The 25,585-nt window shown below is 39.9% G+C and overlaps 1 protein-coding gene across 2 annotated transcripts in view; it reads right to left on the bottom strand.

Annotated features, from left to right (window-relative positions):
• The window catches only part of CIT (citron rho-interacting serine/threonine kinase), a 69,373-nt gene extending 63,076 nt beyond the window's left edge, over positions 1–6,297 (bottom strand). For both annotated transcript variants that reach the window (XM_054392506.1, XM_054392507.1), the window contains exons 1-7: positions 6,202–6,297; positions 5,311–5,452; positions 3,919–4,094; positions 2,475–2,576; positions 2,126–2,268; positions 1,114–1,207; positions 317–520 (exon numbers count right to left, since the gene is read on the bottom strand). In XM_054392506.1, the coding sequence (XP_054248481.1) occupies positions 317–520; positions 1,114–1,207; positions 2,126–2,268; positions 2,475–2,576; positions 3,919–4,094; positions 5,311–5,452; positions 6,202–6,297 (957 nt within the window). The remainder of the gene's footprint in view (positions 1–316; positions 521–1,113; positions 1,208–2,125; positions 2,269–2,474; positions 2,577–3,918; positions 4,095–5,310; positions 5,453–6,201) is intronic.
• Positions 6,298–25,585: the final 19,288 nt, after the last annotated feature.

The raw sequence follows: 25,585 nt of genomic DNA, 5'->3' as shown, positions 1-25,585 counted from the left end.
CAGATACACTTTTTTTTTTCTTTCCTATCAACTTTTTTGACTGTTACTAAAAACATGCTGTAACTATTGCTGCCTAAGATGGACAGCTAGATCTTTTTTAAATTCAGGCACTGCAGATGGTTATTTTTAGACACCTGCTACAAAAAATAACTGGGTATCTACAATAAAAAGATATATAAAACCAGTATAAAGCATATTATCTAAATATTTTATGAACATGACATAGTAAGAGATCCGCAAGCTTATTTTCTAAAGTGTAAAAACAATCTTTAGGTACAACAGTTTTCCTCAGGAGCATGGAAGGAGTTCTCTCTACCTGGAAGTTCATAATGTTATTGAAAGTTTTTGCTGAAGTCCCTTCGGCAAAAGGAGTTTTTCCATAAATCATTTCATAGGCAATGACTCCTAGGGACCACCAGTCGCATTCTGGACCATAAGAAGCTTTCCCATCCCCATTCAACCCCATTAACATTTCTGGTGCCATGTAGTCAGGTGTGCCAACAGGTAGCTTGGCATTTACCTAGAAGCAAAAGTACAACACGTGAAATTACAGCACTTCCTGTTCGCTGTGGTCTGGGTAATAAAATACATCAGTTTCCTTTTTTTTTAAATGAGACAATTTTCAGTGAATTTTAAGTAAGTAATTTTAAGCAAGGCTGTTAAGCAAAAAGTGCAAGGTTAAGGAAACTGATAATAAACAAACAAAAAGCAAGCTATTTTGGTGTAAAAAGAGGCAAATTATCAGAGCTGACTGTTACTACAAAGCACAAACAGCTAAAGTAGAAAAGCAGCACTCTAAAAAGCAGAGAAATACTGAACACTGAGGTTTTAAGCAGTATATATACACTCTAGCACTATGCATACTCCAGCACTACTGCTTCAACTGGAATAGGGACATCATAGCTGAAACCTCAAAAATAATCAAATTTAGACATAAATACTCCCTGTCCTCTTTCCATCCTGTGTCACCCCTACGTCCTTACCCTGCATTTGTGATTGGCAAAGTACTGGTTTTTGAACTAAGTAAAATCAAGGAACAGATAAAGTTAGTTTTCCATTTGTGACTGGACTATCCAAACAAGCCCTAGACAAAGTTTAAATCCACATGATTACCATCTTGTTTACTGTCATTTTGGCAGCTGACCCAAAGTCCACCAGTTTGATGTGCCCAGTTCGGTCAATAAGGACATTCTCTGGTTTGATATCTCTGTAAGCAAGAAGAAAGTGATCAACACCTTTCCATACCACTCCCCACTGTCACAGTCAGATGACAGGATATCCCTGCTCAGCTACACTAATCTGTGTGCTCAGCTGAATAAAACCTCAATAAGTGTGAGTCTTATTTCCAAGCAAATATGGAAGTAGTAAAGTTCCCACTATCATGGAACATTAGTAATTATTGACATAAGATGGAAGGAGAAGATGGATTTGTACCCTGACTATGCTGTAACTAAGCTACAGTGAAGTATTATGTCGCTTTCGTCCCAGATTTCCCCACAACTTCTGTACACCTTTCAAATCCAGGCAGCTACCTTGCACTAAAAGGCCACAGCCTATGCTCTGAGTGCAGCCACTGCAGTTTCTCAGAACATAAAAATACTTCATAACATTCCCAAAGCCTCAGAATGGGATATATTTATTAAAAACCAGTATGATTTGAAAACGCACACAGTAACAGCCTTCAAGCCTTGAGATGATCTGTAGAAAACTCTGTGATATTTAACTACTCCAACATCCTCTACTGCCCTGTCCACCAATCAGCACACAAGCTTTTACAGTTACACTAATTTCCCAGACTACTTGGTCCTAAAAAGCAACAATCTCTGAAAAAGATTTTAATTTTTTATAATGCAACATTCAGGCCTCCTTTTCACTAAGCCTCCAGAAAATACATGTAACAATCCTTTCTTGATGTTAGTTTGAACTTTACATCAAAGTTAATGCCTTTAGCTACAATTATAGTTGCAGTCTGATTAATTTTCTAATTTTCTCTTCCAATGCAGCATGTGAAATACTGTCTGAAAGAGAAAAGAGTATAAAAACCCCAAGAATGCACCATTACAAAACACTTTCTGGAATGATAGTGATCAAATGCTACTTGAAATGCAACATCATTTTTACCTACCTGTGTACATAACCCATCTGATGGACACTGTGAATGGCTAAAACCAACTCTGCAAGATAAAACTGCACCATACTCTCATCTAGTTGATCCTCATATCGGTTTAAGAGTGACAGCAAGTCCCCTCCAGGCTGATACTCCATAACCTACATGTAATTTTAAAGGAACAGATATAGCTCACATATACAAAAGATACTTCATTCAACTTTTCCATATTACACTGGGCACATATCAAACAGTGGCACGTAACACAGGAAGATTTACTGAAGATGAGCTGATTTCAACCACCACATTGCTCTTCAACCTAACAATGGCAACAGTGTTCAAAAGAGGAGAAAAGACCAGACATTACCAAGTAGAGATTTTTCTTGTCTTGAAATGCATATTGTAACTGTGGAATCCATGGACTGGTGCTCTGAGATAATATACTCCGTTCTTCCTCAAAAAATGACACCTACATAAAAAGGAAGTGTTCAGTTACACCATGGTGAAGATGAGTTAGAATCCCCTAGTTTCAGAAAGATTTGAAACTGTGCCAAAGGCACTCATCACCAAAAAAATTACACAGGAAATATTAAATGCTATTGCTTTGTGATGTGCACCTTTAAAAAAAGCAATTTTACATCTCTGTGTTTTCAGCTAACCTTCCACCTTCTGCTGTCTAGCTTGCTTTCAGCTGAATAGTCCCTGCAGCAAAGGCCAGCTTCCCTTTCAAACTGGTGAAGCATCCACCAGTCTGGAGGGCACTCTTAGCTGACCTCATCTGGACTGGCTCTAATAAAACAAAGCTGATCTCAAAAAGAATCAGACAAGCAAAAAAAGAAGCTAGAGCAATGATGGGGTAGCATCTTAGAGCTAATTCAGTAATACATTCAGTGTAGCATATTCAAATACAAGGCTTTCTTGAAATCATCCTCTAGCAACTATTTAATTATTCAGATGTGCAGCCAGACAATAAGACAATAATTTTATTACAGAGATACTGCAAGTTCATTTAAATCAACATTCTCTGTTTTCACTGAACTACAGTCAGCAAGACTGAGGAAGTGTCATATTGAGGATATTATCATATTCTTTGCTTTCTTGTCAACCAACGCCATAGCAAGAGTCATTTCAGTTTATCTTCATTTCTGATAGCCACAAACAATGCTAAGGGATCCCAGAAGCAACCTGAATGCACTATATTTGGGAAAGACTGATGCAGATATTGCTGTACAAATCCACAAGGTCTTTTCACAGAGTATCTCTGTCCTACTTGTCATCTCACATCAGTAAAACATTAACTTCTGTTTATCACCAAACTATACCAACATCTATTACCCTTTTTTTTTTAAGTTTTCAAGTAACACATTTCTTGAGCTAGTGAGAGGCTCTCCATAAAAATCCAGAAACCAGTTTGCCTTCACACTCACTCTCAACATTCTACATCACTCCTTAAAATAAAATTAAAAAAACCCCAAACCTTAATGAATAGATTGCCTAAAAACTGAAGCCATCCTCAAGCTGATCAATACTGATCCAATGTTTTCTTCATTTGTTTTCTTCTTGCCTTACAATCAGATGGTAAGTTCTTTAAGACAAGGGCCTTTTTTTGTTTTGAATGGCACCTCACCCAACAGATTTATAGTCTGGCTTTTAAACATGCAAAACTACATACAAACCTATTACTTCACTGAAACATAAAATGATCCTTCTTGAGATACATTTTTAACTTAATTCAAATAGTAGTGACAAAAAAAAACGTTCAACAAATTGTAACTTGTTATTCTACCATCATAGCAGAAAAATATACATACATGCTCCTGTGCCAACAAGGACTCCTTGCTCATCACCTTCATAGCATATACATCACCAGTAACTTTCTCTCTTACTACTTTTACTTCTCCAAAGTGACCACAGCCAACCACACTCTTTACTTCAAAATCCTTCACACTGGGTTGCAGTTCCCTCAGTTCAGCTATAGTTTCTGCATCTATAAAAATAAGATACTTGTTTCTACATTAGCCAAGTGGCATTTCAGAACAAGCACAACATCAAATATGAAGAATAAAACAAACAGAAAAAAAAATTAGCTCCAGGCTCTCAAGAAATGTTAAATCATTCAAGAATATGCTTCTTAAAAAAACAACAGTGTGTGCACAAGAAATAGGAAAGGCTGTGTTAATGCGGAGTTAAGGCTGAAATATGACACATGCAAAAGAATCCGGAAATGTTAAGACGGTTCCCATAGTAACCATAACTGTCCCATTCATAACATCATAGGCTGACAGCCTCTTTTGTTTTCTAATTCCTCTCCAACCATCCCTTACCAATACAAAGTGCACTCTGGAAGGGCTTTACCCAGACAAGCTCTCTGAGCCAAGCGGCAGGGTTTTCTCCTCTGCCTGTGGGAGGCACTAGTCTATTGTCTAACAAATAACCATTCACGTTTCAGAGGCACTTCAAGCTTCTCCTGGATTAGTTTCAGCCAGCATGCACTGTGATAATCAGTTGCTTATGGTAGATCGTTCTAAAAATTCCTTAGACTAGCAGATGAGTGCACTAATAACATGCAGAAGTAGTTGAACTATCACAGAGAGCGTGATAAGTTACTTTTAACCAAGTGCCTTTCTAGTATATCTTAATAGAAAAAAAGATGAACCTTTGTTTTAACTTTCCCCAAAAGGAATCTGAGCACATTATCAGTAAAATATTTACTCTATCAGACATTACCTTTCCAAAGCAAAAAATTACTATTTCTGAGCTACACATGCAAAATTCAGACAACACATGAAATTCAAAAGATTACTGAAAGAGCCAAGGATTATCAAGTTTCTTTTTGAGAATTGTTTTTCTCATACCTTCAGTCACTGTCCTGCTCTCAACTTCTGACATCCCTCTGCTGTGCATACAGCTTTGTTGTATTTGCAGTATTCAGACACTTTTAAAGACAGGGTCTCCTCAAGCATACAGCACAGATTACAAAGGATGCACATTCAAACCACAGCACTTCAAGAGCCACTTGCATTTGACTTTTGTGGACATGAATAAACTCTTACCAAGGCTGCCAAGATCCCCTTTGCAATATTGAGTCTGCCCACAAAAAGTCAGATGCTCAAACTCTTCGGTTACAGACATTGATGAGTCAAAGCAACTAAAGCATTATTTAAACATTCATGACACCTGAAAACCAGTATAAATAAACTTACATTTCTTGACAAAGTTGGCAACATGTTTAATTTTCATTAAAGCGGGGTTTCTGCATTCTTCAAAAAGAACGAATAAAGAATCGAGAATGCCTTCTCGGGAGAGAGGGGACATCTGCTGTTGAGTCACAAAGAGTGGCTTCCCCTGGAAAAAAAAAAAGAAGCATCAGCAGATGGAGTCTCCAACAACAATGAAAAGCCTTAAATCAATAACATATGTACCAAGTAGATTAATTTTTAAATTACTACTTCGGAAATTAGACAAATTACATAGAAGCGTGAGGTAAATAAATAAATCCGCTATGTCTGTCTGCAATAGCTGTCACAGGTATTTTACTTTTAGACAAGGCAATCCTCTAAAGACTGTTAACACTCAAATCACAGCTTTCCTGAATCTACATCCTACTGATGACTCTGATCTGACTGGCTTTTTTCTTGACATTGTACCATGTGTTTTTTTCATGGTACAAATAAATAGTCTAAGCAATCGTTATCAATATTAGCTCTAGAAGGAAAAGCTGAAGCTCAGATGGCCAAACAGCAGCTGGTTAGGTAAATATATCTCATGACAAATCCTCAGCTACATCACCCATGGAAAAAAACACAGATTACAGGACAGTGCATGCAAACGTTTCATCTTTACTTGGGAAAATCCACTTGGGCTAAAACACAGATGCACCTAAACCTAAGGTCAGGTACTATCCACTGAACTACGTGCAAACCAGCTACACACTTTGAACTGTAAGTTATTCCCTTCTTTTGCTCCTCCTCGAAAGAGCCACACAGGCACACTTTGAGCATCCACACAAACAAGCAATAAGGTATTTTGATACGCTGGGTACAGGCACTGATGCATCCCGCTAATCAGTCAATCGCAAGCCAGACACTCTTTACCTGATAGAGCAAATTTAGCCGAGAAATTCGGCTGGTGATGGGTTCCATTGGTCCTGCCTCTACCGGATTTCGGGTACCGCATTTAAACTTTAACATCTTTACAGACTATCGTCTATAAAAGATCACCTGAAAAAGAGAACAGAGACTTTCAAGCAAAAGCATGGGTGACTTTAAACAAGAAAGGGGGATAAGACGGATTATAAATTAAGCAATATTTGTATTTCGTCGGAGACAGAATTTATTAAGATTAGCTGAGACGTCTGAGTGTCACAGCAATTAACGTGCTTGGGGAAAGGGAATCGCTGCAGATCGAAAAAAAACCCTGACGGTGCACAGCCCACCTGACGGTGCACAGCCCACCTGACGGTGCACAGCCCACCTGACGGTGCACAGCCCACCTGACGGTGCACAGCCCACCTGACGGTGCTGCCACACGCGAAGCCAGAGCCTATGCTCCCGCAGCCGCGGCTCCGGACTCCCCTCAGTGCCGGTGGCCTCCAGCCATCCCACAACCCCCTGCGCCGCACTCCCCACCTGCCGTCCCACTTTACCGCCATCCAGGTTTGAACGCAGCGAAAGGCGTACCCCAGTCGCCATCACTTCCGCTGACGCGCACTACGCGCCCCGGCCTCGGCGAATCCCGAGACGGACCCAGCGGAAGCGCAGCCGGCGAAAGCCGCAGCCTCCCTAGAGGAGGGGCTGAGGCCCCTGGGGATGTCATTGGTGCGCCACGCCCCGGGGTGGGCCGGTAACGGTTTCTAACCGTCCCTTTGGCGGTGTTTGTGGCGTGCTTGCTGCCGAGAGGTTGGGCGGCTTGGAGCTGCTGCGCGCAGCTGCTAGCTCTCTCACTCGGGATCCGTTAGGGGGCCAGCAAGGGGCCGTTCTTGCCCGGCTGTGGCGGGGAGATGGAAGAGGTGAAGGGGAAGACAGAGCAGAACCCTCGCAGCCGTCAGCCGGGCATGAGCAGTGCCAGGTCGCGGCTGTGGGTACTGCTGTGTTGTGTGGCTGAAGCGCAGTCTGCTCTCGGGGATTTGTCCTGCAAAGTGAGCACCACTTTTCCTGTGCTTTACCTCCTCTTTGCCAAGTGCTAAAAGGCCAAAATGACTCATTCTTAATAGTTCTGACTGGAGCCGGTTCAACCGTAGACTAGATGTCATAGTTGGCAGCTGCTAACTGCCAGGTAGGGCAGCCAGAGGGGAAATAAAAATGTTTTCAGAAGCTTTAAATCTTCCTGTAAAATGCGTATTTGACTTCTATGTCCGAATTTATTTATATTTTCTTTAGTGATAGGCATGGTCATTTTATTCTTGTGTAAGGCAGTTAGCTTCCAAGTGAAGCACTGGTGAAAACGTTCCACCTCGGCACCCCCTCCAAAGTGCCTACGTGCGCCATCCATCAAAATGCCAAGTGGAGAGCAGCATGACCTTGTTTAACAATGGAGCAGTGCAGTGATGCCGGTGGAGAGCATCAGCATGAAGCATTGCTGCTATCTGCAAACATCACAGTTATGCAAAACACGGGACGCTATCACAAAATGCAGCTCATTTTTACATAGTGTCTTGGCAGGATTGAAGCTGGTAACAGAATTCTAGGTGATGAGGTTCCTTAAAAATAATCATGCTGCTGTATAGTGACATAAAACAAGATGTTATGCTATCCAACAATCATTTTAATTATGCTAATACTGGCTTGGCATCTAGCTGATAAAGTAATGCACTGATGGATTTACTGATTCGTGACTTAATACAAATCATTTTACAGATGTGTGCTTCCTTCCACCTCTTGATCCCCCTGGAACACTGACATATTTTCAGTGTATTTCTTGTCTCAAACTTACACATCCGGGTTCATTTCAAGTTACTAAGTTTTTAAAATCTAATTTATTGCCCACCACCTGCACTGTCAATTTGCTTTTTGGATTCCATTCAGGATGCTGTCATTGTTTATGTCTCATCCACAAGGATGAGGCACAGGAGAGATCAGCACTTAAGGGCAATAAAAAGATTCCTTTTCATAAACTGGTCAATTTTTGTTCTACCACATTAGTAGAATACAACATCCTGCCTTGATATTTGGAACCTTACCATGTCTTAAGAGTACTCTGTCCTAGGCTTTGGACAAGCCTTATTGTCTGCCATTCAAACTAAGAGAAGAACTTTAGGCTCCTCTGTTTTTCCCTTTCTCCAGCCTACCTTCTCCAGCACAAATGCCATTAGCCTCCTCTCTTTCAACTGCTAAAAGCACTGATAAATGTCTGCACTGTTTCTAATGACAGTTGGGAAACTAATCACCAGTTGGGAAACTAATCACCAGTTGGGAAATTACCCTGTCTGTATACTATAGATCTAGCAAATGAGGGGAAACAGAAGAGCTGGGTTCTCTCTCTGATAGCCCATTTCCACCTTGTGTTCAAATAACAAGGCGTGGCTGATTCCCTCTCTGCTGGATGGTGTATAACAGCTGATCCACAAACTGAATGAGGAGAAGGGTCATTAAAGGTTCCCTCTCATCCACATTAGGCTACCTTCTCCCTTCTAAAACGTGAACATTACCTCTGGCTCTCCCACACAATACCTTATGTTTGACCAGCCAGGTGAGCTGCTTGGCTAACAAGTCTGCCTGAGTTGGGCTACTGGCCTCTCAACTGCCCAGTGGGTTCAACAAAGATAGGAGTTTAGTTGCTATGGTTTTTATGTTTATAACTTAATTTTTGCAAATAAAGATTTCTTCTTTGTGTGCTGTTGAGTGCTTGCAAGTAAGAAAGCTGGCTGTTGAAAGCATTGTTTGGGACAGGTACAGCTTTCCTCCTAATTTATGTGAGGGCTCAGGTTACAGAAGTTCCCTTGAAGGAGGCCTTTAAACATATTTTGCAAGAGGCAGCTATGTGGGAAAGGATCACTTACTGTTTTTGTCTTCTTTGCTGCTGTGTAAAAGACTCATGTAAAGAATTTCTACCAGCACAATGAAATAGTAGCATAACAATACAGCTGCACCAGAAGTGTTACAAACATTAAGAAGTTGAAGCAGCAGATGGAGGGAGTAGAGGAGAGAGGGGAAAAGATGTACAGTTTCAGTGATAAAACCTCAGTAGCCATTAATGAAGTCTCAGGTAAAAATTATAAGTACCTTTTCAGAAGAAAACATGTAGCATTTTTCTTTAAATTGGGGATCTGAAGTCTTCAGAATAAAAGTGATGATTCCTTCATACTTCTGATATTTTTATCAAAAGCAATCATAGTACACTAGTTCTTTGTCTTTATAATGGTCAGATTTTATATTCTCAATCTTGACAGCTGCTGCTGCAGATGACCTCACTTAACTTGAAGATCATCAGCAGACCTGCAATTGTACAAAACAAAGACTTATTTCCTCCTATTAAATTAATAGGCCACTCAAAAGCATAACAGAATATAATTGCTCTGTGATTTTTTCCTAACCAGGTCCCAGTATGGTGCTTGACATGTTTTGACATCTCACCCTGCATTGAATTGGTTACCATCTGTTTGGCATTGTTTTATTATAAGAGTAGGGGTTTCCCTTTATTTCTTTGGCCAAAATTCTCCTCCGTCATGCTGTTGATAGTGTGCCAAGGTGACCATGTAACACCCTTTAAGCTTGCTTGGGGTCTAAGACACTAAATAAATTTAAAACTAAAGATCACGCATCAGGTATGCCAATTTTTTTGCCAAGAACCTAGCACTCAGATTCTCATCCAAACTGGCATTGCCATATTTTGTAATGGACAGAGAGATGCCAAATCCACCCCTCACCCCCCAACATCATCTGGCTGTGAACTTTTGTATTTACAGCAGCATCAGTCTTAAAGATCTTCATCTTTGGTACACCAAGACATCGGTGACTGCTCCCAGGATGCAAACTTCCTGAGATTTACATATAGCTAGAAACACCTAACAGCTATTTAAGTATTCTAAAGTTTCATTTTCTTTCTGCTTACCCTGGGAGAAGGGTTGCAGAGTGGTCTTTTCCCAAAAAAGCCTTGTACTATCACAGTTTTAAGAGCTAAGCATGACCAAGAAGCTCCTAATTTTTGTCCTACTTTGGAAATATCTTCAGTTCTGTTGTTTTCAAATTTTAATCTCTTAATTTGGACTAGTAGCAGTTTGTAATCTAGGCTTCCAGAGTATATGGGCCCCAGAAATAAATTGTGGTTTTCAGCATTTCTTCTGTTGAATGGCTGGCCTTTACCATAGTTAATCTATGTGCATATGAAAACAAAATTATCCCTTACCAGCTTTGTCCCTTTCTCTAACTCACTGGTATTTAAAAGATCTTGTCATAACCAAGCTCTTCCTTGTTTTTCCTAGCCCTAACCCTGATCATAGCTGGGTTACACTGTGTATCAAAATAAAGGGTTCCACTTGGCTGACTCAACCCATTATCACTAACCCTTGCTGATAGTAGCTCTTGCCATTGCTTAATGAGACCTAAATAATCCTTAGATCTTAAGCACATTTTTTTCCACTTTTTTTTCCCCAAACTACCACAAAATACCCACCTTAGATGTAATAGTCATGTATGCTGCTATGGGGCTAGAAGTATTTGGACAATACATGTTCAGGAATAAGCATTATGGAAGAGGTAAGTAAATTCCTTTTCAGAGAAAGATATGAAGGCAAAGAGAAATAATCACCAGGAGAACAATTATATTGTCTTTCTTCTGCAGTAATTTCCTCCTCAATTTTTTTGAAAAAGACCACTGTGCAACCATTCTCCTAGCGTAAGCAGAAAGGAAATGAGACTTTCAAAGACCTAAATGGCTGTTAGGTGACTTCAGTAGATGTTAAGTTCAGAGCTATATCTGATCATATTCTTCAAGGTTATTTTAATTGAGATATTAAAGGCCTTTTTTGCTTATACTAGCAATATGCTAGTAATAGTATTATATAAGTGCTAATGTTCACTGCAGGAGTGTTATACATTGCTTTTATCTTCCTTACATTTGCAGAAGTAAAATCCATTACAACAGTGTTTTAAATGCACATGGGAGCTTTCCTGTTAGATACATATTATAAATACAAAGCCATCACCTATCTTCATTTATTTCTAACAATGCAAACAGACATGTGATGTGCTTCAGACCTAACCCCAGCTCTGAGACTCCCTCATTCCAGCACACGCTGCTCCATGACTACATGTGTTTTCCTACAGCCATATGTTGAATTTCTCTGTAAACCATGTTAAATTTCTGGTGTTACCAAAATGAAATGGTAACTGAATTGAGCCACTAATAATCTTTTTTTTTTTTTTTTTAATGTCTGAACTGAGCATTTAACCACAATTTATCCTAAAACAAATACCTCAGTTCTCTCTGGAGAAATAATGTGCAAATGGTCTTTCATGTGTCTCAGCTTCAGGCTTCCTTTGTGATATCACAGGAACACCTCTGATATCACAAAAATTGTTTTAGAGAAAGCAATTTATAAAACCTCATGATCTGTCAAGACATATGAATATTGATGTGTTCACATTAACATCTCCTGGAGCAACTGAAAACTAAATTTGTCATGACTTAATGGGAATTATATATTGCAGAGCAACAAGTGACAGGAACTTAATTAAAGCTAAATTGATAAAGTATCTGAGCAACTATAATGAACGTATTTGTTTTAAATGTAGCTGAAGAAGCATTTGTATGTTTTCATTGACGACGGAAGGGAAGCAATCTTGAACTCTGCTTTAGAAAATAAAACCTAGAATGAGACAGGCACAGCTTAGTATCAGGAAATTGCTCTGGAATTTAGATACTGCAATCATGTAAAATGGCCATATCAAATTGTATTTTACCTACACTCCAAAAAAGGGTATAAACTGAGATACCTCTATAGTGAAGATACCAAATTCATTTGAGAGCACAATTAAAACTTACTGATAGAGTTTAATCTTGGTCCTAGGATGAATGAATTCTAGATGTTCACAGGAGGACTTATTTTTTTTTGCCTTAAATCCACAAATCCACAGGAAAGACACCCTTCAGTGTACTACAATAATAATTTCCTTGCTTGGGGCTTTGATTTGTCATCAGCACTTCCTTACCATGTGCTGGAATTCTATTTAGAAACCTGGCATTCCCCACTCCCTGTGGGCTGCTGAACACTGTATCCTGATTTGTGGTGAATGAATTTCTGATTCAATCCCATCCATGCACTATATTTGGAAACTGGAAATCTGACCATCATCAAGGGAAAGTGCCTAAAAAGATTAATTCTCTCTTAATTTAAGTAGTAGGCTCTTAGCTGAACTCTGTTCCTGAGATCAGCCAGAAACAGAAATGTGCCAGACAGACATCTCCCTGTCCAACACTGATGAGTAGCAGGGCCGTGCATACCTATAAATCTCTTTGGCTGACTTCCAGAAAGGTGTAAGATGTGAATTAATTTAGGAGTTAGATGGATGGCATTGAAAGATACTCACATGTCACTTTACCATTGTGATTTGGGGGAGAACAGTTCTAGCTTGTTTGGAGTTTTCTGGAATAAATAAGGTTAGTTTGATGTTGAAACTGCACCATGTAACAAAAAAGCAGGCAGCCTTCTGGGGAGGAAAACATCACTAAATCAGTTTTCCACTTGAGTGGAAAATATTCCCTTTTTTGGTAGTTTGTTTGGGGTGGTTTTTTTAATAGGTCGGTTCAATGCCAGTTGAAAACTAAAGTCAGTCAGGAAGAACCTGCTCATATCAAAAACACACACTGAGGCAGTCGCTCCAGTTGCCTCTGCTATAGAAGTCCTTGGGATGTATCAGGTGTTTTCCTGCAGCCCTGCCTTGGCTGGCAGATGTAGCTACGCTGTGCTACAGAGTTCCAAGATTTGTTATCGAAAAGCAAAGTCAAGTCACTCGCTCTTACTACGGTTTAGTAAAACAAATGCTGTCAGACTGAAGCATCAAAATTAAGTATTAAAATGGATTAAACAAAATGCACCTGTTAAAATTATGTAAGCTCTTTTTAAAAAAGCACCACTTTTTACTAACTGTGGTGAATTAAGATATGGAGGTGGACTGGGCTTCTTCATATAACTGAACTTAAAGGACACTGTCTTTTTTTTTTTGGTCTTTTTTTTTTTTTAGATTTATTCCAAAAATCCCAGTAAACAATGATCTGTGCACCACAGCCTTATATGCATTGGTGGCAAGAGTGAATAAGGTAGAAAAGAACAACAGTAGCACTTTGTTCAGCATGTAAGTAAAAGCATCAGATGAGGCAGTGACAGCTTTCATGTAGGACTCTTCCAGGTAAGACAAAAAGAAATTTCAATATGTTTCCCTGTCTATTTTTTAATTTGGAATCACGATTTTGGTCCTTTACAGATTTAAGATGTTCCTGCTCTGAGTGGGTGTGCTCATTCCTGTCTTGAAGAACTCGGCAATGACAGCCTACATGTTACTTTATTTAATTCTTCTAGAATTAGTTCCATACTGTTTGCTTGGAGGCCAAGGAATATTTTACAGTGATTATTGTGGGATTCTGATTTTTAAACAGCTTTTCCATGTTAAGAATTGTGATGAATATGTGATTAAGAGATAACACTGACAAACAGCAAAGTAACTTCATGTTCATATAGAAATTAAATTAAAATTTCTGGCTGTCCAGAGGTCCCTGCATAGTTAAATTGCTCTTTTTGGAGCATGGTTCACCATTCCTGATGGCGATTGGCCTGACTCACATCGTTTTCTTACACTTACAATATCTTTGCTTCTTTGGGAAGAAAAGGCTACAAACCCTCTATATTCTTTCTCAATTAAAAAAAAAAAAAAAAAAAAGGAAAAAGAGTGGTGGGAGGTTGTTGCAATGATGCAGTTCCTGGTCTGCCAAGGAATTGCATTTAGCCATTTTTAGCTAAAGGCTGGATGCTACAATACTTGAAAGAGGAGCAGAAGTGTCCGTGGAATGAGCATCTTCTGAAACAAAGGGTTAAAAACACTTTTCTTTTTTTTCCCTGTGTTTTTAAAGTACTGCAAATGGACTTCAAGTTTTTAAAATCACTTTTTTAATAAGAAGTGGGTTTATGCTACTGTTTTGAATTCTCCTATAAGTGAATGAATTACGTAAGTACTCTGGTAGAATATGTTCTACTTTCTGCTCTTCCATCACTCAGCTTTCCTCAGTCTTGTGCATTGATTCTCAGATGCAGCATTTACGAATTGTGCCAGTGGATGAAAAGAGATAACAACAATACTGTCTTGGGAACAAAGATAGAGATGCAGACTTGTTGGGGTACAGTAGGTATTGCAATTCTTAAACCTTTTAAACATAAGGCAGAAAGCTTTTCATATCAAACAATTATCAGAAAGAGCCTAACAGACAACCTCATAATGGGAAAAAAAAAGAAAAAAGCTAAGTACTTGCTATTTGCTAATAATGTTTCTAAAGCAGAACACCAGCTATCATTTAAAATCCTCCAGAAGACAGTAGTAAAAGCAGTGGAAGAGGCTAGCTGGGTTCTGCATCATCTCAATCCAGCAAGAACAGATACTAGGAAATAAAGACTTTGTAGAATACAGAATGCTGAAATAAAAAATTATCTGCACGCAGTCTCCACAGCTTGTTGCATCTCTGTCTTCTCTATATTATCCTGGGTTTCATTCTGATGGCTCTCAGTACCCCAACATTAAAAGATCATCTAATTCCTGTGAATAAGAAGAGCTATTTCTTTCTTGAAATAGGCTTTCAAGATCCTACTGTTTTTCTGTTTTATCAAGCTGTGATTCTTCAGCATCAACCAGGCACAGACAGGCAATGCTGACAGCGGTGTTTAACAGCTGTGTAGAGTCTGCTAAAGGATAACTATGCTAGAATGGGGCATCCCACATTATATGTAACCTCTTGGGACAAAAATGTCATCTCAGCATTCAGAAGCATCCAACAAAGAGCTGATACAAGGTATTTTAAAAATCATGAGGGTGCAGGTACAAGCCTGTCCTCACCACCCTGTCCTCAATTGTCCATCTGTGGGTTGAGCAGCAGGACACATAGCTCCCACAGCATGACTCTGGAGTACCAATACATCAGAAAATGGCAACTGCTTTTGTAAGGGGCAATTTCTGCCCAAGCTGCTTATAAATTGTATGTTGCTAGTAGATTGATGCTCTCTTGCTTCATCTGCACTGTGCTTTGTGCCAAAACCATAAGACTGCAGGATTTCAATCGTAAAGAAGAAAATAATCAATAAGCCTGGGCAGCTTGTGACGCTTAGTGACAGATTTTCACTGCCTATATGGCTGTATTTTAATCTAGACCAAAACAGTTAATACCACACTTGCATGCAAAAAGAAGTCATCTGCTTTTTATCTAATGTGTAATTCAATAATTCCTATAATTGATCTTCATTGACAGTTTATGCAATCTCACTCACACACACTGCACATACTGTGCTTCCTGACACAATTCCCAGCATAGACTATGATATTTCAACAGAGGAAGCTTGTTAAATCAGGTCAAACAAAATAAAGAATCAAAATCCTCTGCAAGCCCTTGCAGCTGTCTGTCTTTTCACCTTCCTGTCTTTTCCCCTCACTGCCAGCGCTCCCCTCCCCCATCCCCCAAAAAGGGGAAAAAAAAAAAAACCACAGAAAAAAAAGAATCTCAACTATTGGTGGTTTTTGTCATGGGTTAAACATAGAAAAAAACCAGTTCTGTTAAATATTGATAAGCTTCAGAAGAGAAATATATCATGATCTTTTCCCTAGATGCCGGACTATTACTGTTGATCAGATAAAACTGCCAGTAGTTACTGTTTCCACATGGTGTCCCTGGAAGCGCCATATATATTCTAATGATCTGCTGAACTAAAAGAAACCTGAATCAATTTGCAAGTGATGAGACACTGTTTCTGAGGTAGGCCAATAAAGGACATTTTCTCTGATAGACAAAGGAACACCAAAATTATGGAGGTGATAATAGATCTTCAGGTGTCTGAAAGAGTGATAGGTGATTTCAGAGAAACACAAACAAGAGATGCATTTTCCATTTACAATTATTAAAAAAAAATAAAAGAGGAACATAATGTTTCTGGTTTATAAACACAATCACTTGCCTAGCCAGCACTCTCCAGCTATTTCAAATGACTTATTTTCCAAAGAACTGATAAACAGGGAGTTTAGCAAACTGATAACTAAAGTACACAATAAACCATAGCAAAAAGCCAGACAAAGTTAAACAGAAGCATGATAAAATCCTAGACACAAAAGGCTGGAAGACCATTTTCAGGGCATATGCCAACACGGGGGACCCTTGGTTTAATTTTCTATAAATAGAACTAAAACTCCAGCTTTTTAAACACAGCATTATTTGAAGGTCAGAGCAAGGCACTTTTCCAGAGTTGTGTGTTCTTTTATTACAGGTTCTCTTTCCAACTGTATGACCTTATTCTATAGTAGCTGTGCAAATGATTCTCATAAATAACCCCTTCACCCACAAGCCCTCATCAACTGGGAGTAGGCTCTTGTGCTAACTACTGACTGTGCTGCTGAATGATTTCCAATTTCAGATGGCCATAACACTTCAGGTCAGTTTGCTACACCTTACTGAGCTTGTAAGTCATCAGGAGAAAAAGGGAAGCAACCAAGGGTGATACACGTACAGACAATAAAAATCACAGTAGTCTGCACTTACCATTCACAACCACAGCAAGTTTCTAGGGCGGCCTCTGCACAGAATAGGAATCTTGGTGCGCTCTGAAGAATAAGACAGTATTTCATGAGCTCTGCAGATGTATCATTTCATATGGAAGCACCTTCAGAGTAACTTCTGAAACACTAACCAAACAAAAACACTTGAAGGGCAAACCCATAAATATTTCAGTTCTTTGTATATAGTTTACTCCTTTAGAGTTAAAAAATGGAGTAAAGCTGGTGCAGCATCTATCTCACCTGTCATTGATCCTGAATAGCACACAGCTGACCCAGGGAGTAGCACTGATTACCAGTTCCAGGCCAGGCTGTCTAGCACAGCCAAACCACAGCCTCTTTTGGGAAGAGATTCAGTAGTGCTTTGGAAGGTGGCTGCTTCCTCTCTTTTGGCCAGTGCTAAAACTTCTTCACTTCAATGCAAATTTGGGGAATTAATATTCCTCTATCTGTACAATGTCTTTGAATCAAAACAGTGAGGGAAAATATTAAAAAGGAATTAAATTCTTCACATAAGACTGTATCTGACATGAATTTAAAAGAGGATGATTTAAACAGGCAAAAATATACATTCATTTAAACTAAAATGTTCTTTTAATAGTAAAGTGTTTCTTAAAGAAACCAGATACCCAAATATGAAGGAAAATTATACAAGCTAGCCCATAGCACTGAAACAATACATGTAAGAAGACTTTTGATGACTCTTCTCTTCCTGCACAACAAGGCTGTTTTCATGTGGTTCAAAAGATCTTGTCAGGCAAAGGTCTGAAAGCTTTAGAAAACAACCTGATCTCCAAGAGAGAGGAGAATCACAGTCCAAAGCATGACAGGTATGAAAGGGCAATCAGCCAAACTGAGCCCTGCTGGAAAGGCTGAATTGCTCTAGAATTTTATCACAGTCCCTGCATCTGAGATGAAAGGCCGTCAAAGAAGCGAATGCACATGCAATCTCCGTATCATTTTACAGCTGCAGGTCAAAGTATTCATCAGTCCTAATGAATAATATTTGGCTCATGTTTGTCACATATCTGGTTTGCCATGTTGCAGGTTACACTGCTTTCACAGACCCCATGGGGGAAGCTGACAGGGAACTCAGATCAAGGCTGCACTAAGCATTCATAAATGTCCTTCTTGATGAGACTGACCTTGCCTGGCCTTGGCTGGCATGAAATGCTGTAAAGCAGCAGTTAAATATGGGAAGCAAGAATAGAAGATACTCTGTTAAGGTAACACTCATACGTGAAATGCACCCCCATATAGATTATATGTGGGTGAATATTAGATTTAAGCAGTTAATTGAATCCTGAACGTGTTATTGACAACAATGGTCTAAGCATTTCCCAGAAAATCTAGAAGTAAGCAAAGCAGTAATGTCGGAAGGGGAAGACAGAAAGACAAAGGAAACTTCTAATCTTAAGGTTTATTTTTAGGCCATATATTGAATGAAGGTTTGCCTTTTCCAGAACACCCACACACGTGCAGCAAAGCAAAGATTCTGATGAATGTGATACTCGGAGTATCACAACTTTCTCTATGCTTCTTTTTTTCATGTAATGTAGTTAGTTAATTAGATCTCCTTGGATCAATCAACGAATTATTGCTTCAAAAGACATTATGATATGATGAGAGTGCCTCACAGCAATTAAACACTTTGATTTTTCTGTCCTAACATATTTACAGCTACTGTGAATTGGGCCCTCCAAGCATGAATAAAGAAATACTTTCTTAAATTACAAGCACAATTTATCTCACCATTTAAAAAATTATCAGTACAATTACTGTAATATGGATTTATCCTCTCCCCTTCTATTCATTTTCATATTTTCTATATGTATTATGTTTTGATCTCAGGCTTTTTGGAACACTGACCTTCTCTCTTGCTCTTCTTCTGTTCAGCTGTTTTAATACTGTCACAGTTACACGTGTGACTTCTGCTGTGTTACAGCGTCTCCTTTCTTCATCCTCAGGAGTCTGTCTCAAAAACCAAAGAAGTGTAGTCATGACAGAAAGATACTAACAGGATCTCTTTTATTTTCCTCTTGTGACTTGGCTCTTGAAGAGAAATTGTGATCTAAGGGTTCAGACTGTAGGTCACAACTTCAACATGAGATTTGTGTATGACCTGGCATTGGGGGCTGTTGGCTGTTTACTGCCTTGGCTTCTCTTCACCCCTATGGGAAAGGGGGACAGTGATTACAGGACAGTGTTCCCCCCAGACTTACCTTATTATAGTTTCTATGAAGAGCTTTGGACTCCTTGGAGAGCAGAGAGTATGGGAAGAGATGGCATGTAATTTTTGGAAATATCTGGTTTTGCTGCCTCTCCAAAAACAGGTAACATTGCATGTGTGCTATTGAGAGATCTTTGTACAAGGTCTTACAGACGTGTTTTTAAGCTAGTAGAAAAGCAGGCAAATAAAAGAAACTTTCCAAATTGTGCTTCTGTTAGTTATACAAGTTCCCAAATGGAGGAAAAAAATGTTTGTTTGTTTTCAGCAGTGTAAATGATGGAGAATAATTTACTTTTTAATCTTAAAGGGCATTTGCCAGATGAGAAAGACCTGACCTCTTGTATAGGAAGTTCTGCAGTTGTCTTCCCAGCAGGATAATGCAGTCTGCAGGTAATTAACAACAGAAACCAATAACCATCATTCAACAGGATGTCTTAGCTATTATTTGGCAATTCTTTTTCTCTTGAAAACCCTTATACATTAATCTTCACTTTAAATGGAAATTACTCATAGCAAGTTTTATTTCATTGTGAACTGTTCTCGTACAGCGCTATGCAACCACATTTGTTAAAAAAAAAAAACGCAAACCACAATCCCTTTTGCTGCCAGCCAAGGCTGACATGCCCTCTTACAAAGTCTGAAGGGTTGAATTTGAATGTGCTACCTGTTATGTGGGCAGCAGACCCCAGGGAGATGAGACACCAGTCTGGCAACTCTGCATGCTGTGAAGTGGAAAGGTACTGACAAATAAGGGGATTTAGAAGCCAGCAACTAGAATGAGAAGACACAGGATTTTCATTTTTCTGCAGAAATTAAGACCTGGCTATTTTAATTACAACCCCCTGGCTCAGACGGGGAAACAAATTATCATCTGGAAGTTCTTTTGTACTACTTGCAGTGCTCCCCACAGCCAGGGTGGCAGAGGAAAGACAGATTTCCAAGCATTTTCCAGAGCCAAGAGGAGAGGTTTCTGCTTCAGACCACCCTGGAGAGCCACTTTTTCTAGGACCTGAGGGGCTGATGTCTCTGTGGAGCCCCTGTCTTGTGGTATTCACAGACATTGCCCAGAGGACTGTTTCTCATGAGCATTCATTCAGTATTTAGTCAATATTAAGAAGCCATACCTGAGTTTTCCATCTTGAACTGATATGGGCAAGGTGAAAACCAAGGACATTTCCAAATACAATCCTGCTACCAGAACACACACTGGTAGACATCTACCCCTGCCTGCCCCTGCCTGGCCTCTGCATCCAGGTAGCAAAAGGATCAGGCATTTAACCACAGGATGAAGATGAACATGTATAAGATGACAATGCTCTTTTAGGAACTGAACTGCTTACGGTTTGAAAGCATGAAAAAGCAAAAGGAAGCTGGGGAATAGTACTGACTAACTCATGCTAACATAAGGTCCCTCAACCATACAGAATGAGCGTCAGTTAACTGGGAGCAACTTAATTACTTCTGTTTAATGGTTTCCCACCTACAGGTAATTCATGCTCTTGAAAAGCACTGAAGAAACAGCTCTGGGATGAAAGGCTACTGCCAATGGGTGCTGCAGAAACTTTCTGAAAGCTTCTATGCTGCACATGTCCAGGATGCCTCCCTCTGGGCAACACTGTCTGGCTCCTAATGGTGTGACAGTTCAGGCTCTGTGATTTTTTTTTTTCCCCAGTAAATAAGGGGTTCTCTTCACACCAGGTGAAAGGGTAGGTTTTGTCTGAACAAAATACTCCAACCCCAAAACCCTTTAAGCATATGAATTTCTTTATCTTAAGGCAAAAATCTAACAGTAGATGAGAAGGAAACTCGGTTGCGCACACAGCCTCTCTGAAATGTTCAAATGATTGAACAGAAGCAAGAAGTTCTTGTATCAGATTATCAATCTCTCACAGTGTCCAGCCCCTTATAAATCTTGATTTCAAACACAAAAGGATATAACCCTCCTGCCGCATGCAGCATTGTCCACAGCGCAGCCAGGGCAAGGCTCATGAGCCCTGCAGGTGGGACAGACATGTTCCTCAAATCCAGCAAGGCCAGCATGGGGGTCACCTAAACACAGGCAGCAACAAACTCATATCCACACATTCTGTAGTGAGGGACAACTGACCAGATCCTGCACAGATGCCAAGGTGTTGGTATTTGCATCAAACCGCTAATAGACCCTAAGGATTAGTAATGACACAACTAAATATAAAATTAATTTTAAAACTGTTATCCTATACTTTTTACTTTAAACCTCCTTGTTCCCAAGAAGTGATTCAGGCCTCTCTTCAGATAATTTATAGACTATCAGTTTCCATAACAACATAATTGCTCAATGAAGCAAAAATACCTGGCAGAGTTGCCATTATCATGGAATAATTGACCGCAACAGTGAGTGAAGGAGGCTGCATTAAACTAGAATTACTTCATGTCAACACACCAAATTATAATCCAATAGTACTGGATCAAAGACCATTGTTTCTAACCTGAGTCATTACAAATCACAGCATACCCATAAGAAGCAGAACAAGATGACGGTGAAAAAATATTTTTCCCCCAAAAAAAGCACAATGTCCAATCATTTAATGGTTGCAGAACAGCATAGTCAACACCATGACAGTAATGGTTTCCTGTAAAATACAAGAGAGAACAACTCAGTTTGTGTCTTCACATGAGCAAAGGCACAGGCTACTTTTTTCAACAGGAGTGTTTGTTCCACAAAGTCTTCTCAAATATTGTTATGTTGTAAGATCCAAGAGGGAATAACATACACCCACTGCTAAAAACACCGTGATTCAAAAAAACACAAACCAAACCAAACCAAAAGGACAGCCCTAGTCTAGATGTGTATCTACATCTACCCATGAAAACATTACATCTTTACTCTTTCTGTGGCCTGCAGATATGCTCACGCCTAGCACCTCTTGCACAGCCTCTTCCCAGGTCTCCTCTAGACTTGTTGTGCTTACCATGTCACCAGGACATTTTTTGTTTCTTTGCAGCTTCCCCAGCTGAGAAATCTTGAAGCAATGAGAAGTGATACACCAGCTGTTCTGAGAAGCCTGTGTCTGTAACAATACTGAAGGCATTTGATGGGAATCTCTGCAGCTAGCACAAGAGTATGTGAGGATGGGATCCCTCCTGGACTGTTGGAGGATTGTCCCAGTGAGAAGGAGGCTGCTTGGGCCCTGTCTCTGTCCAGAGTGTACGTGGAGCATGATAAGTCAAGAAGGAGCCCTAGGTGCAAAGTAGTGCGTATGTCATATTGTGAAACAAAGTCAAATTGCTGGTGTGGTACCCCAAACAAAGCAGACTGGCCTGAAATATTGGCCATGCAACTCCACTAGCTCCAGAGTAGGTCTGCTTGTTGCCAGCACTGTCAGCTTAGCTCTGGAGAGACTGTTAGGACAAGCTTCCAAACTTCACACCTCGAAGAGACAAAAAGCTGTAATACAAAATATTTACATCTCACACTCATAGGTGTCTCAGCATGATGCTCAGTTGCGCCATATAACAAGTCAAAACTATTACCCTATTCTTTTCCCTTTGCATCCTTTGTTCCTTACAGGCAGGCAGCAGGGTGAGCACATCATGGTGTTGGCTCTGTCCTTTGGCAGTGCTGAGTCACCCAAGCCATCCCTTAGCAGGGAAAGGATTTTTCACAACTTCAATGTTTTGAGTGACCTTGGTGGATGAATGTTTTTCTGCTCTAACTGACATCATATTGATAACCTTGGGAAACACCAAACTTGCTAGAAAAGGTGTGGTGATCTTGAGCCTTGGGAAGAATCAGGATGGTCTTTTATTTTACTACATGTTGCTTGGCTAACACTCATAACAGCTTTCCTTTCCTTCTGTTTAACCAGAAATTTCTGTTCTGTTCTCCCTTACCAACGTCTGCAAATATACTTTCCCATCTTGTATGTCCACTCCCTAGCACCAGGGAAAACCTGGGCACACACATACCAAATCGCTTTGTACATTAACAGAAACAAAAAAAGGTCACACATGAGTCTTATCTCTGGCTTTGCAGTTCTGGCCTGCTTCAGATGCAAGGCACGTATTTTCTTTAATTATTCATTTATGTAACTGCAAACTCTGAGCAAACTCTCTTAGTCTACCTGCACCTCTTGCTGCTCATCTTGCAGCAGCAGGAGGCTGGGGTACACTGCAACACAGGAGTACACAAACAACCAGAGTAACTACAACATTTGTCAGAAAATAAAGTGCAGTAAAGCAAAGAGAAAAATAAAGCAATTAATCATTCAAAAAGACGAGAGAGGGAGAAGACAGCAAAAGAAACCTGATAGCTTGTGCTGCCTCTCCTGGAAGACTGTCAGTCTACTGACAGGAAGATTAAGGATGCTGATGGGAATTCCTCTCTCACCACAGTCATCTTAAAAGCACAGGACAATAATCTACTTATACAGGTCTGGCTGTGGCCTTCCCACAACTCATATTTTTCTCTCCTTATTCTAAATTAAAAAAAGGATGCTCCCTCACAGTGCTTGTTTTCTGAGTGCTGCCCTCACAGCTGAGGAGAAAGTATTGATTGAAGCACTTGGACATTTATTGGATTTGCAGCTTTTCTGATGTGTGAAAAATGTTCTGTCATTCTTAACTCGTACAGTCCTACAAAATCCAGTATTTGCTGGTGTAACCACCACAGGTCCAGACCCTCTGCCACACTTTCTTTCTGAAGAGACCCACCAAGTGAAATCTCCAGAAAGCAGAAAACTCATTTCAGAGCATTGATTTTAATGATATACTTCACACTGAGCTCAGAGAGCCTGCACAGCATGGAGTTCATCTATCCTTGACCTCTGAGGAGGACAGCATGCATTGCCATATCCATAGCTTAGCTGGATTGCCTGCTTCAGTTGCTCCTTTAGGAACCTGTGTAGCAGAGTGAGTTGCACTGGCAGATCACCCTGAACACCTCTTCCAGTTCAGTTCCCCAACTATACCCCATGGGTAATCATGGAATGCAGAAAGGCAAGAAGGGAAAAATACTTAATGACAAAGTCAGTGCTGTCCTTTCTCCCCATACAAGACAGAACTTTTTGCTACTTGCTTTTCTTTTACAGCCCTGTAGGTTTGTCACCTGAGCAAGAAAAGAATGATTGCTCCTCTTACACCAGTGCTTTATTTTCACCTCTGTTTCCTTATACCACAGAGAAGGCTTTCATATGTCCTGGACAAGGTGACATTTTTGTGCTATGTAATGATGGCCCTTGCATCAGTCACTTGCTCTTGGTTCTCACAGTGTGCTTGAATCAGTCTGCTCTTTAGGCATTTTCAGAAAGGGTCATCCCTCTGGTGATCTCCATGCTGAAAGATGATTTGTGTTGTACACACAGGAACCTTCTGTGCTGCAAGATCATCAGCTCCTGAAATGCCTGACCTAAATCTCCACAAGAACTGCCCATTATTTGCAGTTCTTTGGATCTGAGTTATTTGGATTTGAGCAGTGCAATTAAAAAAATCCCTCATGTTTGACTCATTTCACTGAACAACTCCATTTTTGTTAGGCTGAGATTCTCCAGAGAACATAACCAAGCCTAACTAGGGAAAGAAGAGCAGACATGGGAGTCCAATATCCATCTATGGCCAGCAACTGTCCTAGCTCTCAGCTGAAATACATTTTAGGATCTTTATATGTAACAGATATTTTCTTGGGATAACACATCCACGATAAAATACTAGTAAAGTAACATACAAAGGAGTTTTTAAAAAGCAATTACCAAATATGTTTCTAAAATGTTAAATCAGTAATTAAATTCACAGGACAACAGGTTGTTTTTGAAGTGAAAGTTAATACCAGGCCATGCTGTGAACAAAGCTTTAATCCAAGGCTGCTCTGGATAACACTGTTATGTTTTGCAGTCAGTAGGCTCCAAATGAGCATTAAGCTTGTATAGATGCCTGACCGAGATGGTGACACATCTACAACACCGCACTGATAGAGATGTGCTTTTTCTCTCCATTCAGGGAATAGTTTTTTTCCATCCCTATCCTAACAGCTGCAGCTATGGGTTTTGGTTTAGGCTTTGCCTGGGGGATTAAAACTATCTCAGTATAATCTATTTTTATTTTATACACCAAAAGAAGCATTAGAGATGAAAATTAATGCCACAATGGATTTCATTAATCGCACCAGAAGGCTTGGTATGCTGTAGTAGGCACTTACAGCAGAAGGTTCTCACAATCAGTTTAAATATTAAACACCCTCCTGTGTTTAAACAGCAATAATCAAATCGGTGGAAACACAGGTCCTGCATCAGGGTGGGGGATTCGTTTAAAAGGGTCAATACTGTTCAAATAATCTCACCTTGTGGCGAGTCCTGCTTTCCCGCAACAGAAAGTGTCAGTTGATTGCAAGGACAAAAGGTCCAACAAAAGCAGTTCCTGGGGGAATTGCCATGAGATAAAGAAGTCATCACAAACCAAAAAGAAATCACAGCCCTAATAGCTAACAGTCACCATTGTGGAACAGGTGCTGCCAGGCAACATGGCATGGGGTACTAG

This window comes from Indicator indicator, chromosome 26 (genome assembly GCF_027791375.1).
Source record: "Indicator indicator isolate 239-I01 chromosome 26, UM_Iind_1.1, whole genome shotgun sequence".
In the NCBI taxonomy this organism is placed as follows: Eukaryota; Metazoa; Chordata; class Aves; order Piciformes; family Indicatoridae; genus Indicator; species Indicator indicator.
The sequence above is the reverse complement of the archived record's forward strand: the minus strand, read 5'-3'. Positions and strand labels throughout refer to the sequence as shown.